This window comes from Mustela nigripes, chromosome 9 (genome assembly GCF_022355385.1).
Source record: "Mustela nigripes isolate SB6536 chromosome 9, MUSNIG.SB6536, whole genome shotgun sequence".
Classification (NCBI taxonomy): domain Eukaryota; kingdom Metazoa; phylum Chordata; class Mammalia; order Carnivora; family Mustelidae; genus Mustela; species Mustela nigripes.
Genome location: NC_081565.1, coordinates 36,830,917 through 36,845,951, shown reverse-complemented (window position 1 = coordinate 36,845,951; position 15,035 = coordinate 36,830,917). Strand labels below are relative to the sequence as shown.

Below are 15,035 nucleotides of genomic sequence, written 5' to 3'. Positions count from 1 at the left end.
AACCGCGTCAGGGAGGAGTCCAGTCTATACTGCAAGGGCGCGGGGACCCACAACGACGGCTGTCCCCAAAGAACCCCTGCGACTGGGAATTGAATTGAAAAAGAATCCAGATTTTCTGTGCGTGATCGAGGGGACAAATTCCTTGTCCTCAGGCAAGAGAGCATTTTGTAGGTGTTCCAAGTGTTGAGGTGTTTTCTGCTTCTTCCGAGATGCCCCAGAGACAGCCGCCTCGTAGGCAGGTAACACAAACCCCGACTGCTCTCTCCCAATGACCTCTGACCTTCGCCAACAGTGATCACTGATCATACTTATACTGATCCTTCATCTTATTTTCCCTGTTGACCTTTAACCGTCTCTCTCTGTGACCCCTGGCCTGTGCTCCCACTGACCTCTAACCCTGTTCTTTCTCCCTCTAATCCTAGCTTCCACTCCCACACTGCCCCTGATCCACTGTTTCCTACTCCCTTTCCACTTGTCCTCACCTCACCTTCCTATTCCCCCACCCCACTCATACCACAGACCCTCCTGACCAATCTATCCTCCTTACCCCTAGCCCCCCTCCCACTAATACAGCCCTCATTCCCCTCACATTCTTGTCCCAAAGAAATTCTTTTTCCTGCCATTTGCTGTATGCCTGGTGCTGGGCTAGGTGGGGGGGACCCAGGCCTTTGGAAGCCCACAGAAGGAGTGCAAGGGAATTGTACAGCAGACACAGAGCAGATTAGAAACAGGAGTTTGGCTTAGATTTTCTGTGCTAGGCCACTTGTCAAGAGAAAGAGGTCAAGTAAAGAGGAAGAGGAGAGAGATGTTCTTCCCATTTTTGCCAGTCCCCCTACCTCACACACTTGAACACACCAAACATTGGCCTCTGACTGTTTCTGGAGCTTCATATATCCCTCTCCTGTGAGCCCCTGGGCCACTCCTGTGACTCAATCAGCCATGAGAACTTTGGGTCCTTGTTGCCACCTGGCTAGATATCATTCCTTCTCACAGGAAACCCAAGAGTTAGCCCCTTCACCCACCAAGTACAGAGTTCTAGTTTCCTCCCCAGCATCACTCTGGAAGGTGAAGTAAGGCCCGGCTTCTCAAGGATCCCTCTGTGGTTGCCACTCAGTCCTTTAAGAATTCATTTTTTCTAAACTCTTTATGAGTTGCCACCTTGGGACTAATAATGCAGTTTCTGGCTCTGCAAAGCAGGACTTCTATTTATTTATTCATTCTAAATTTCCCTCACTCAGATCTAGGTATTTTGAGGTTTGGAGAGAAAACCTGTGTCCGTAATGTTTGTGACTGTCCATATTTTGGTCTGCCCTTCTCCATATTAGCCTTTGCTACTTTGCTGCTTTCACCTGACCTTCCATAGCAGGTAGACTCATCTTTCTCAGATCTCTGCAACCATGAGGAGGCTGCTATTCCTGTATGGCCATGCCCTATTTTTATGTTGGGGTTGAGCTGTGTTTTGAAGCTCTATTGTGCTTGGGCCTACTGACTTCAATTTATATGAAGTTTGTTTTAAATTCAGCATTACTGGTATCTGGTTCATATTCAATAAAATGAATATTTTAATTGTACATGTTGACAAGTTTTGAAAAACTGGTACAGTTGTGAACCACCACCACAACTGAGGACACTTCCTTTACCCCCAAAGTTTCCTTGTGCCTCATCCCAGTTGGTTCTCCACACCCCCACACCCAGGTAACCACTGCTTTCTGTCACTGCAGATTATACCTGTCTTTTCTAGCACTTATAGTCTGAACAAGCTTGGGGTCAATTTCTCCTGCCCATTAGGGGAGACATTAGAGGCTAGTTTCACTGAAAGCAGAGAGAGGTGACAACAGACAGGAAGCAGAAAAACCTGGGTCAATTGACACTATGTAGATCAGCACTGCCCCCTGGAGGGAAGGGTTGTTTTAATACTGTGTCAGTATTGTTATATGGGGTGTGAGAAAAGGATGGGTTGTGCCAGATTGTATTCTTCAGTCTCTTGTCTCAGTGAACAGCAATCTGGGTCAATGGTGATCTGGGTGTGGAACAGTCTAGAGAGGTTTGAGAAGTTGGGCCTTTCCTCTGGGAACTCAGTCCAGTGGGGGAGACGGAACACAAGCATACAAAGGTAAAAGAGGCTAGGATCCTTGGGATTGGCAGGAAAAGAGATATGTAGGTTGGAGCAGCAGAAGAGCTACAGGGAGGAGGTATCAATGGCTTGGATGCCTGCAGTGGAGAGGGGAGGTCTGGATTGAGCTTTTTAGGGGACAGAGAAGAGTTTAACTCTATTCTTCCTGTCACTCCACTGAACAGAATTTTCAATGGCTCCCTCTTGCTCTCAGGATAAAGTCCCAAAGTCAGACCTGTTTTGTATGGCCTGCAAGGCCTCGCACGGTCTAGCCTTGCTATCAACCCTACTTCAAATGCCACCATTGTTCTGTGAAAACTCCACAGACCTAGCACAATGAACTGCCCTCACTTCCTGGAAAGTGACATCCACATACTCCTCTCTCCTAGGCCTTTGAAACTGCCATTTTCTCTACCTGCTTGGTATAATCATTTCTGTCTGCTGCCACCTGTTCTATGCCACTCTGCCTCAAATCTCTTCATTTCCTGGCCATACATCAGGTCTCAACTTGGCTGTCATCTTCTATAAGGGATTAAATCCCCTTTCTGGAGGCAGGATAGACTATAAACTCAATGATAGCAAGGATGTCTATCTCATTCATTGTTGAGTCCCTGAACCTAGCATAATGTCTGGAATATATTAAATTTTGAAAATGAATTGAATATGAGTTCTGAATGCCTGGTGCTGTTCTTTAGAAGTTTTGATCTGAATGTATTTGAAAGATAGGAAGGGGTAAGCTTGGGATGAAGAGACTAGTGGGGAGTCATAACAAGAAAATGTCACTGTAGAAGCATGTTTTCCTGGGTTCATGTTTATATCTGCTTTGGCAGTACGGCTATGAATGATCCAGATTTGGATCACATGTACCCATGGTTTAAGAGCTGGGCATTAGAGATTTAAGAGGTCAACAATTCTGATGATACCATCGTTCTCATTCCACAATTATTCGCTGGTTACATATTATATGCCAGAGACTGTTCTAGGTATTGGTGATATAGCAACAACCAAAACAACCCCAAATCCCTGTTCTCATGGAGCCTATCTTTTAATGGGAGGTAAATTATCAATAAGTAAGTAAGTAAAATATATGGCTAATCAGATAGTGATTGATGTCAAGGATTAAAATAGAGCAGGAAAGTAGAATAGGAAGTTCAGGGAACCAGAAGATTATGATTTAAATATAGTCATCAGAGAAGGCCTAACAAAGATGGCATTTGAGAAAGACCTGGAGGGAATGAAAGAGTTAGCCTCCAGACAGAAGGCATAGCAAGTGTAAAGTTCCTAAGACAGAAGTTTACTATACATGTTCTGGATCAGCAAGGAAGGGAAGGCGAGAAGTGACAGGTCAGAGAGGTGAAACCCTTTACTCCATAGGGTTAATCAAACAACCTATGGCATATTAAATCGGTTGTGATAGAGTTCCATGAATCATAATTTGTAATTAAAATGCATGAATGTCAGGCACCATAAACCATGACCAGCTCAAAACATCACCGGCCCCAATAACGAAGTGTCCTTCCTGAAAATGTTGAGAATTCCAACTGGCTGCATGTGTATATGTGCAGGAGGAGTTTTGCAACGTTGCCAAACATTGCCTGGCAGCCAGACTTCTTAGTAGAGAACTGAATTAGAGTCTTCTGTGAACTCCAGTTAAAAGCTAATTTTAGTTTATGACTAACAAATTTTAGTACTTCTTTATAACTCAGTTAGTTACCATAAAAAAAAAAATCAGTCTGGAGTTTTGCATCATTTGCCTGTGGGAGCCAAAGAAAAGACTTGCATTTCTGGATCATTTTATGGTCTCTGCATAGGCTCCTCATGGAACAGTACTTTTCAAACTAATGATCTTGATGAGGGGTGACTAGGCTAGGGGAGAATTGGCAAGAATGTATACAAGACCAAAAAAGAGTCTTAGGTGATTCAGAGATTTTTGGTCTGGTGACAGCCTAGCATCCATAGCTGGAAGGACAAGAGGAGGTGAGCAGAATCTAAGGGTAACTGAAGTGTTTCTATATGTTCAAAATAAGGTATCCATGCTCTTATGACCCTTCTCCTCAGTGTAGGACCCTTCTCCTCAGTGTTTCTTCAAGCCCTAGATATGATCCTTTGCCCCTTTAGCTCCTGAATATCTCCCAAATCAAACCCCTTTTTTCATATTCCCCGCCATCTCCTTAGCCCAGCCTACATCATCTCTCACCCAGAGTGCTGCAAATCCTTGTAACTGGGATTTCCTCATCCACTCCTGTTCCTTCTAATCCATTCTCTACAACTGTATCAAGGGAATTTTTTCAGCTGTCAATTTGATTATGTCATTCCCACCCAGGACCTTTCAGTGGCTTCTCACTGCTCTTAGTTAGGATAGGGACAAATTTTTTAGATAACACTTCAGGGGTGTATGTGGGCTAAGTCCCATTTGGAGCTCTAAGCCTTAACTTTTATTACTTTCCCCCATTAGTGCTATACTTTACTTCTGTGTACTTCTTTCTGGAACACTCTTTAAACCCTCCCTCACACATGTACTCCTAAGATTTCAGCCCAATAATCAGTCTCCACAACCTGCCCCAGTGTTGCTGCCCAGCTAATGAAGATAAGGTTGTTTCCCCTACTATGTAGTAATATACTTTTTTAAAAAATATTTTCTTTATATATCTGACACAGAGAGAGAGAGATCACAAGTAGGCAGAAAGGCAGGCAGAGAGAGAGGGGGAAGCAGGCTCCGGGCTGAGCAGAGAGCCCCTTGTGGGGCTCGATCTCAGGACCCTGAGATCATGACCTGACCCGAAGACAGAGGCTTAACCTACTGAGTCACCCAGGCACCCCTGTAGTAATATATCTTGATCCTTTCTTGATCCTTCCTTCCTTAGCCTGCATCCTAGTATGTACTTACTCACTTGTTTGTGTTAAGTATTTAATTATTCTGTGTCTATTCTATTAGACTGTGAGCTCCTTGAGAGTAGAACCTTTGGATGTTTTTGCTCACATTTGTTCTCAAGTTCCTAACACAGTGGCCATCACATCAGAAGCTCTCAATAAATGATAATTTAGTGAATGATAGAGTGTGATTGAGAAGTAGCATAGGGTGTTATGAAAGCATGTAGTAGGATATCCTAACACTGCTTCTGGGGGAATGAGGGACAACTTCTAGGTGGAGCACTGTGATTTAAGGTTTGGACAAAGGAAGGAGTTCAAAATACAGGATGAGGAAAAATGACCAGAGAAGTTAGAAGACAACACAGAACAGAAGACATACAAGAACATACATAGAGGACAACAAAGAATAATGTCCTAAAGAAGAGTGTGTTTAGAGTGAATTTACAGTGTTTACAGTGAGTTTACAGTGTTTATAGAGTATGTGGTCAACTGTGTCGCATGCTGCTAAGGGGTCAAAGAAGACGAGAACTAGACATAGCCATTAGGTTTAATAATTAGGAAGTCAATGGGGACCTTGGAAAGAATAACTTTCAAGGTAAAAGCGAGACTGAACTGAGCTAAGAAGACAATAAAGACTATGTAGACAAGGATTTTTTTTTCTTTGTAGGGATGGAAGTAAGATTTGAATATGTTAAATGCTGAGGGGAAGGACCCTGGCATAGAGAAAAAGAAGGTGGAGATCAGGAGACATAAAATATTGACTGGAACCAAGTCTCTGAGGAGGTGAGAGTGGATTAGTTGTAGGACAGGAGACAGAACACTGTGACAAAAGAAAAGAAAGGAGGAAGGATGGATGCAGATGATGATAGTTTAGAAGCTTAGGGGCACCAAGTTGAGAGAATTTTCTCTTCTCTTCCCCTAGTAGTGTTATGGAATTCCTTCTGGAAGTGATAACTAGAAAACAAATTTTGCCAATGGCAGTTCCATTCTGTTATGATTATACTCATGCTATTTTCAGAGTTACGGTCTGAGGTTTGTCATGCACAATTATCAGATTACAAAACAGCTGTGAGCATTTGCAGCCAGAACTTGGTCTCCTCCCCTGTTTACTGTAGAGCCTAGCACATTGTTAGTACTCAGAACATGCCAGGTACTCAAATAACAATGGCAGAGGGTTCTCCTGCTTATCCCTGGGCTTTGCAGCCTGCAAACTGATGCTGAAGATTAATTTTGATTCTCTGTCTCCAGCTGTGAGCAAGTGACATGAAATTGTTTTCTGCCAGTTAGGGATTTGAATGGAGCATTCAGTCTTCCTGTTGCTGAGGCAGAGTTGTATGGAAGAAGCAGGCAAAGGACACAGCTGTTGATGAAACTTTTTCAATGTTTTGTGTCTCAAAACACTTTGTCCTACTTATGGAGTCACTGGATTCTGGTTTGTATGGTGGGCTTATGTCCTCTATTTTTCTCACCTCCTAGATTTGAAAACTCTTGGAAGTGGGACCAACTCAGCCTTGGTTCTTCTTTAGCTGTCATCCTAGGATCTGGTACATAGTAAAGCTTAATAAATACTGGATGAATGAATAATGACTGATTGAATCAGTTGATGAGTAAATAAATGCATGATGGAAAGGTATGTACTACAATACTCTGAACACTAACTTTTCTTTCTTTCTGGGTCTGTAGCAGGAGCTGTTTGTGCCTTTGTCTTCATCAAAGCAGCTTTATTCTCTTAATTACATAGGGACTCTACTCCTGATATTAACCTTTTTTCCCTACTTTAATTTTTACCTCACATCCATTTTCTTATTTACTTATTTCTCTCATGTGTCATATATTTAGCCTCAAATCTTGCTTTGGGACAAACTGGAATATAAATTGATTTAAAAAAAAAAAATGCTGATCCCAGGGTGCCTGGGTGGCTAAGTCTGTTAAGCTTCTGAATCTTGATTTTGGCTCAGGTCAGGATCTCAGGGTTGTGAGATCCAGCCCCTCCGTCATAGGCCTGGTGCTGGGTATGGAGCCTGTTTAAGATTCTCTTTCTCCCCTTCCCTCTGCCCTCCCTCCCTCTCCGAGCACTGACGTGTGCCCGCACGCATACTCTCTCTCTCTCAAAACAAAAAGAAAAATCTGCTGATCTCTAGACAGACACATGGTTCCAAGTCTCTGTATCTTTGAAAATGATTTTGCTCTTCTGCCTGGAATGCCCAAGGCTTTCCTACTTCTAGTCTTTATGGGCCTGGCAAACTATAAGGCACACAGATTTTAGTCAAGCTCTAAATTGCAAAGAACAGAGACACACTCAAGTTACCTCAAGTAAAGGGAAATTGGGTGATGGGGGAAAGGTGTATGTGGGGGTTTGTGGATGGATATTATAAATACATAAGTAGCCTAGAATCAGAACTGGAAAACTATTGGTTCTGAAACAAATAGAAGTACTCATTATTTTCTCTGTATCTTTCATGGCCTCTCTTCTTCTCTTAGCAACTATGTTCCATTTCTTAGTTTCATTTCCCAATCAGCCACCTTTTCCACGTTTCTGCTCCCTCCTAACTTTAGTGTGTTTCCCACTCATCACGCCACCTTGGACTCTCTCTAACTCACAAACATCTCCATACTATCTGCACCCATCACCAGTTCGCTCAGGAGTCCCAGTTCAAACTTTTGGAGAAGAGAAAAAAAAAAAAAAAAAAAAAAAAAAACAACTCTTGGAGAAAGAATCTGATTGACCCTAGCTTATCTGTTCATGCTAGACTGTATCAGGGAAAGACAAGATCGCATGGCTTTCTAAGCAGTCAGAACTGTGAGCCAGGCAGTTTCTCTTACAAGGATTGTAAGGTATAGCCTGCTTTACTCCAAAGTAACTAGTACATTGTTTCCGAAAAACCTCTTTCCCATACATTGTGCAGGGGCTCAAATTTCTTCCAGCTCAGTGCTTCCAGTCAGGGCTGATATTTACATTACAAAAGGTTCTGTCCTTTACAAAAGCCTTTCCTTCAGGGTTGTTGTTCCTGGGTGTGTGTGTGTGAGTGTGAGTGAGTGCTTTGAACAGCCTGTTTCTACAATGAATTTTGTTTTACTTTTAAGATTTTATGTATTTATTTGACAGAGAGTAAGAGAGAGAGCAAGCAGGGGGAGGAGCAGGCAGAGAGTGAGGGAGAAACAGGCTCCCCACCAAGCAAGGAGCCCAATGTGGGGCTTGAAACCAGCACCCCTGGATCATGACCTGAGCAGAAGGCAGGCAGATGCTTAACAGACTGAGCTACCCAGACACCCGCTGCAATGAATTTTAAAGATTTTATTTATTTATTTGACAGACAGAAATCACAAGCAGGCAGAGGCAGGCAGAGAGAGGAGGAAGCAGGCTCCCCGCCGAGTCCCAGGACCCTGGGATCATGACCCGAGCTGAAGGCAGAGGCTTTAACCCACTGAGCCACCCAGGTGCCCCCTCTGCAATGAATTTTAAAATGCAGCACATTATATATAACTTTTAAAGACCTTAGTGTAGGGGACTTATATTCTGGCCATGATGGAACAATCCATACTGGACTTGCCCTCCCACTGTAAACAGATAAAATTCTGGACACATCATATGCCACATTCCCTCAGGACAGTGATTCCAGAGGGAAGGAATGTACGCAACAGGAGTCACATGTTTAGTCTTGCTCTCTGACGGGGGACAGTTCCTTGACCATGGCTTAGGGAGGTAGATCCCAAAGGAGAGTGTGTTGATAGCAGTGAGATAACCCAGATATTAGAAGTAGCAGACAATGACTTTAAAGCAGCTTTTATAAATATATTTATGGACTTACAGAAAATATTGACTTAATGGGTGGGTAATCTAAGCAGAAAATGAAAACAATAGAAAAATAAATATTAGAACGGAAAAATAATTGGATGGGCCTAATAGATGAATGTGAAATGTGTCCACTGAAATGATCTAAGGTCAGAGAGAAACAAGATTTAAAAACATGAGCCTTAATGACCCCTGGGACCATGTCATATATGTATGTCATGTATGTTATTGGAATCCCAGAAGGAAATAGAGGAAGGGGAAATATTTGAAGAAATAGTGACCAAAATGTTCTGAATCTGATGGAAGTTCAGTGAGTTCCAAGCAGGATAAATACAAAGAAAAGCACCCTTAGGTCTCTCATAGTCAACATACTGAAAGCCAAAGATAAAAATAAAATCTGGAAAGTAGTCAGGACAAAATGACATATTGCATAGAGGGTAATTATGGCTGACTTCTCATTGTACAATAACAATGGAGGTCAGAAGACAATGTAATGACATATTTAAAGCTCTGAAAGAAAACTATTGTCAATACAGAATTCTACATCTAACAAAAATATCCCTCAAATAACAAAGGTGAAATAAATACATCTTCAGATAAACTAAAGCTGAGAGAATTTGTCATTGGCAGACCTTCACTACAAGAGGTACTCAATGAAGTTCTGTAAGCTAAAGGAAAAACGACACCTGATAGAAGCTCTATCTATGGGAAGGACCAAAAAGTACTAGAAATGATAAATATGTGGCTAAAGATAAAGGACTATCTTTTTTTCCTTCTATTCATTTTCTTAAAAGATATATGACTGTTTAAAGCAAAAATAAGACCATTATAAGGTGAGACTTATAATGTATATAGAAATAAAATGCATGACAACAATAGGGCAAAAGGTGAGATGGTGGTGGTAAATGGAATTAAGATGTTATAAGGTTATTACATTGTGAAATATGAAGTGGTATGGTATTTATTCTTAGTGGACTATGGTAAGTTTAGAATGAATATTGTAAACCTTAGAATAACCACTAAAAAAGTAATAACAAAAGGCACAGCTAAAAAGCCAATAGAGGCAATAAAATGAAATAATAAAAAAACTCAGTTAACAAAAGAAGGAAGAAGGTGAACAGAGGAACAAAATGCACAGATGGAGGGAGGCAAATCATAAGAGACTCTTTAAACTATAGTAAACAAACTGAGGATTGCTGGAAGGGATGGGATTGGGGAGAAGGGGTAGTTGGATGATGGGCATTAAGTTTGACACCTGATATAATGAGCACTGAGTATTATATGCAACTGATGAATCACTAAATTCTACCCCTGAAATTAATAAAACACTATATGTTAACTAAATTGAATTTAAGTAAAAAAAAAAAAATGTTTTTAAAGCAGATAAAAAAAACCAAAAAACAAAAGCGAAGAGCAGAGTAATGAAGACAACTATACCATTGCTTTCAATTAAAAGGTAGAGTTTCTCAAGCTATGGGGGAAAACAACAAGACCCACCTAAGTGGTACCTATAAGAGATAGAGTTTAAATGTAAAGACATAGAAAGGTTGAAAATAAAAGAACAGAAAAAATATACCCTGAGAATGGCAAGCCCAAGAATATTGTGTGGCTATAGTATTTTCAGAACCAAGTAGGCTTAAAGACAAGGAGTATTCTAAAAGAAAAGTAGGGACATTTCATAATGATACAGAATCTGTTCAAGAGAAGACATAAAATCACAAACATGTAGGTACCTATTAATAGAAGTTCAAGATATATGAATCAAAAACTGACAGAGCTAAAGAGAGAAATAGAAAAATACACAAAGATAGTTGATCTTAATACTTGTCTCCCAGTAACTGAAAGATATAGAAGATTTGTTAAATAATTTAACCTAATTAACATGTATAGAACACTGTACCCAAGAACTGCAGAATGCTCACAAAATAGACCATATGCTGGGACATAAAGTAAGTCCCAAGACATATTGAAAGATTAAAATCTTACAGATTTTAATTCAATTCAAAATCAACATCCATCGATGAGAGAAAGAACCTCAGTGTATTAGGAATAGTTTGAACAAAATGGAATTAAAAATAAATAGCAATATCTTTAAAATCCTCAAATATTTAGAAATTAAGGAACACACTTCTAAACAAAGGTAGTCAAAAGGTGCAAGGACAGATGGTAGCTACACTTGTAGTGAACGTAGCATAATGTTTAAATTTGCCAAATCACTATGTTAAACACCTGAAACTAACGTAATATTGTATGCCACCATATTTCAATAAAAAAGAAGTAGCACAAGGGATATTAGTAAACACTTTTAACTGAGTGGTAATGAAAATATAACATCACAAATTTTCAGGTGCTGCTAAAGTTGTTCATAATGGAAATGCATAGCTTTAAATGCCTGACTTAGGGAAAAAAAAATGAAAGATTTAAAATCAATGTTTCATAGAAACAATGAGAAAAACAATAGAGAAAATTAAGAATGCCAGAAATTCATTCTTTGAAAAGAGTAATCAAATTGACAAAACCTAGGGGCGCCTGGGTGGCTTAGTGCGTTAAAGCCTCTGCCTTCAGCTCAGGTCATGATCCCAGGGTCCTGGGATCGAGTCCCGCATTGGGCTCTCTGCTGAGCAGGGAGCCTGCTTCCCCTTCTCTTTCTCTCTGCCTGCCTCTCTGCCTACTTGTGATCTCTGTCTGTCAAATAAATAAATAAAATCTTAAAAAAAAAAATTGACGAAACCTAGCAGGACTCATCAAAATAAAAATAAATCAAAACAGCAGAATCAGGAATGGAACATGAGAAATCACTACTGATCCTACAGACATTAAAAAGGATGAAAAGGAAATATTGCCACAACTTTATGGCAATAAATTCAATAATTTAGATAGAACTGACAAATTTTTAAAAGATTTTATTTATTTATTTATTTATTTATTTAATTTTTAAAGATTTTATTTATTTATTTGACAGAGAGAGAGATCACAAATAGGCAGACTGACAGACAGAGAGAGAGATGAGGAGAAGCAGGCTCCCTGCTGAGCAGAGAGCCCCATGCAGGACTCGATCCCAGGCCCCTGGGATCATGACCCAAGCCGAAGGCAGAGGCTTAACCCACTGAGCCACCCAGGCTCCCCTTATTTATTTATTTTAGAGAGAGCAAGCAAGAGGAGGGCAGAGGGAAAGAGAGAGAATCTCAAGCAGACTCTCGCTGAGCTGGGAACTGAATGTAGGCTTGATCTCATGACTCTGAGATCATGACCTGATCTGAAATCAAGAGTCTGAGGTTTAACTGACTGAGCTATCCAGGTGCCCCACAATAGACAAATTTTTTGAAAAATGCAGTTTACCTTAAATGACACAAGAAAAAATGGGAAATATGAAAACTCCAAACCTACTTTTTAAAAACTGAGCTCATATCTTAAAACCTTCCCACAAAGAAAATCCAGGCCCAACTAGTTCCACTGATGAATTGTATCAAATACATAAGGAATAAACAACACCAGGGGTGCCTGGATGGCTCAGTTGGGTAAGTGCCCAACTCTTGATTTTGGCTCAGGTCATGATCTCAGGGTCATGAGATCAAGCCCCATGTCCGGTTCTGCACTCAGTGGAAAGTCTACTTGAGATTCTCTCTTTCTCCTTCTGCCTCTCCTTTTGCTCTCTCTCTCTCTCTCAAATAAATAAATAAATCTTTTTAAAAAGGGAATAAATAACACCAATCTTACACAAAGTATTATAGAAAATACAGAAAGGAATAAATACCAACTCATTTGATGATACCAGTGTAACTCTGATATAAAAATCAAAGTTATTACAAGAAAAGAAAATGACAGGCCAATATCCCTTATGAACGTAAGTGCAAAAAATCCAACAAAATATTACCAAATCTATTTTTTGGCAATACATAAAAAGAATAATAGATCAAGTGGGGTTTATCCCAATAATGCAAATTTAGCTCAACATTAAAAAAATTAAAGTCTTTCTTCACATTAACACAACAAAGGAGAAATATCATATAATGACATCTCAATAGATTCAGGGGACAAAAAGGACAAAATTCAACATCTAACCACAAGATATTAGTATAAGGGTCAAATAATGTACTTGAAGGTGTTTAGTAAACTGAAAGATGTTATAGAAACAGAAGGTGTTTTTATTGTCATCCCTCTATGACACTCTTAGGTTTATAGGCTCCTTTCTAGTAAGGACTTCTTGAGGCCTGGACAACACACTTTTCAATTGTACAATAAATGCCCTCAGAATGGAACTCAGTTGTCATGCTGGCAGACCACAGTAGAGTAATGAAAAATGACAACTGCAAACTCTACACTGCTGCCGTTAACTTGGCTTGCTGAGTGCTGGGCTCTGAATTAGGTGCTCTTCAGGCATTGTTTTATTTTATCCTTTGAGCAACTCTGAGGAGGGCACTAATATTTTTCTCTACCTTATAGATGAGCAAATGAGGATTAGAGACTAAATACTTTCTTCAAGATCTCACATATAGTTCATGGCCCTGTTGGGAACCCAGCCAAGGCTTACCCTAAAGTTTCCACTTTTATTTTTTATTTTATTTTATTTTTTTTAAGATTTTATTTATTTATCAGAGAGAGAGGGAGAGAGAGGGAGCACAGGCAGACAGAATGGCAGGCAGAGGCAGAGGGAGAAGCAGGCTCCCCGCCGACCAAGGAGCCCGATGCGATGCGGGACTCCATCCCAGGACTCTGGGATCATGACCTGAGTTGAAGGCAGCTGCTTAATCAACTGAGCCACCCAGGCGTCCCAAGTTTCCACTTTTAAATTCTACTCTCCTTGCCTGCTATAGCCTTATCTGGCAAGGATACCCTAGAGTTGGCTTCTGCCCTCCTGGGCTTCCAGGTAGGCACAAGCCTGGCCTCATATCCCCCTTTTCTTTCTTTCTTTCTTTTCTTTTTTTTTTTTTTTTTTTAAAGATTTTATTTATTTATTTGACAGACAGAGATCACAAGTAGGCAGAGAGGCAGGCAGAGAAGGAGGGGGAAGCAGGCTTCCCACTGAGCAGAGAGCCCAATGTGGGGCTCGATCCCAACAACCTGAGATCACGACCCAAGCTGAAGGCAGAGGCTCTAACCCACTGAGCCACCCAGGCGCCCCTCATATCCCTTTTTTCTGTATTCAGAACACTGTGCTAACTGACACTGGATTAGTAGGAAAGAAAAACCTCTTTAGTTGTACTTTTTTGATTTTAAAAATTCTTTTTTTTTTTTTTTTAGGATTTTATTTATTTATTTGACATAGAGAGATCACAAGTAGGCAGAGAAGCAGGCAGAGAGAGAGGAAGGGAAGCAGGCCCCTGCTGAGCAGAGAGCCCTATGTGGGACTCGATCCCAGGACCCTGAGATCATGACCTGAGCCGAAGGCTTAACCCACTGAGCCACCCAGGCGCCCTTGATTTTAAAAATTCTTAGTTAGCATGTTAAATTATAAAAGTAACGCACGCACATTCACATTAAAAATATTAAAAATATTAAAAGCATTTTAGGGGTGCCTGGATGGCTCAGTGGGTTGAAGCCTTTGCCTTCAGCTCGGGTCCTGGATCCCAGAGTCATGGGACACACACCCCCAAAATCAGGTACTCTGCTCAGCAGGGAGCCTGCTTCCCTTCCTCTCTCTGCCTGCCTCTCTGCCTACTTATGATCTCTGTCTGTCAAATAAATAAATAAAATATTTTTTAAAAGTATTAAAACTCCTCTCATGGTTTTAATATACAATGAATAGTATTGGTCACTTCCCCCAAATTTCCCAGCCACATTCCCTAAACCAAACTGCTCTTAACAGATTCTATATATTCTTCTAGAAATTTGGATGTATATGCAAATACACACACATATATAGTCTTAAAGTAAGCAGATGGGTCATCTATTCCTGTAGCTTGGTTTTTTATTTAACAACATACCTTGGAGAGCTTTCCATAACAGTACATAAATGTTTATCTCATTCTTTTAAAAATAGGCATAGTATCTTATTGAATGGCTATGCAATAATTTATTTAACTAGGCCCCTACCAATGAATATCTAGACGTTTTCCATTTTTAAAAACATTACAAATAATGCTGCAGTGAGCAATTTTGTACATCTTATGCATGTGTATGAATACTGCTATAGGAAAAATTCAAGAAAGTGGAGTTGAAGGCTATCTGCATTTTAAATTTTGTGAGGCATTGCCAAATAACCCTATAAAAAGTTTGCATCAGTTGGCACTCCCACAATAGCATATGATCATGTCTACT

General features: G+C 40.4%; 1 protein-coding gene across 1 annotated transcript in view; it reads left to right on the top strand.

Annotated features, from left to right (window-relative positions):
• The first annotated feature begins 46 nt into the window (after positions 1–46).
• DNAI1 (dynein axonemal intermediate chain 1) overlaps positions 47–15,035 on the top strand; it is a 58,651-nt gene continuing 43,662 nt past the window's right edge. The window contains exon 1 of the mRNA XM_059411461.1: positions 47–239. Coding sequence (XP_059267444.1) covers positions 210–239 — 30 coding nt within the window. The 5' untranslated portion in view covers positions 47–209. The remainder of the gene's footprint in view (positions 240–15,035) is intronic.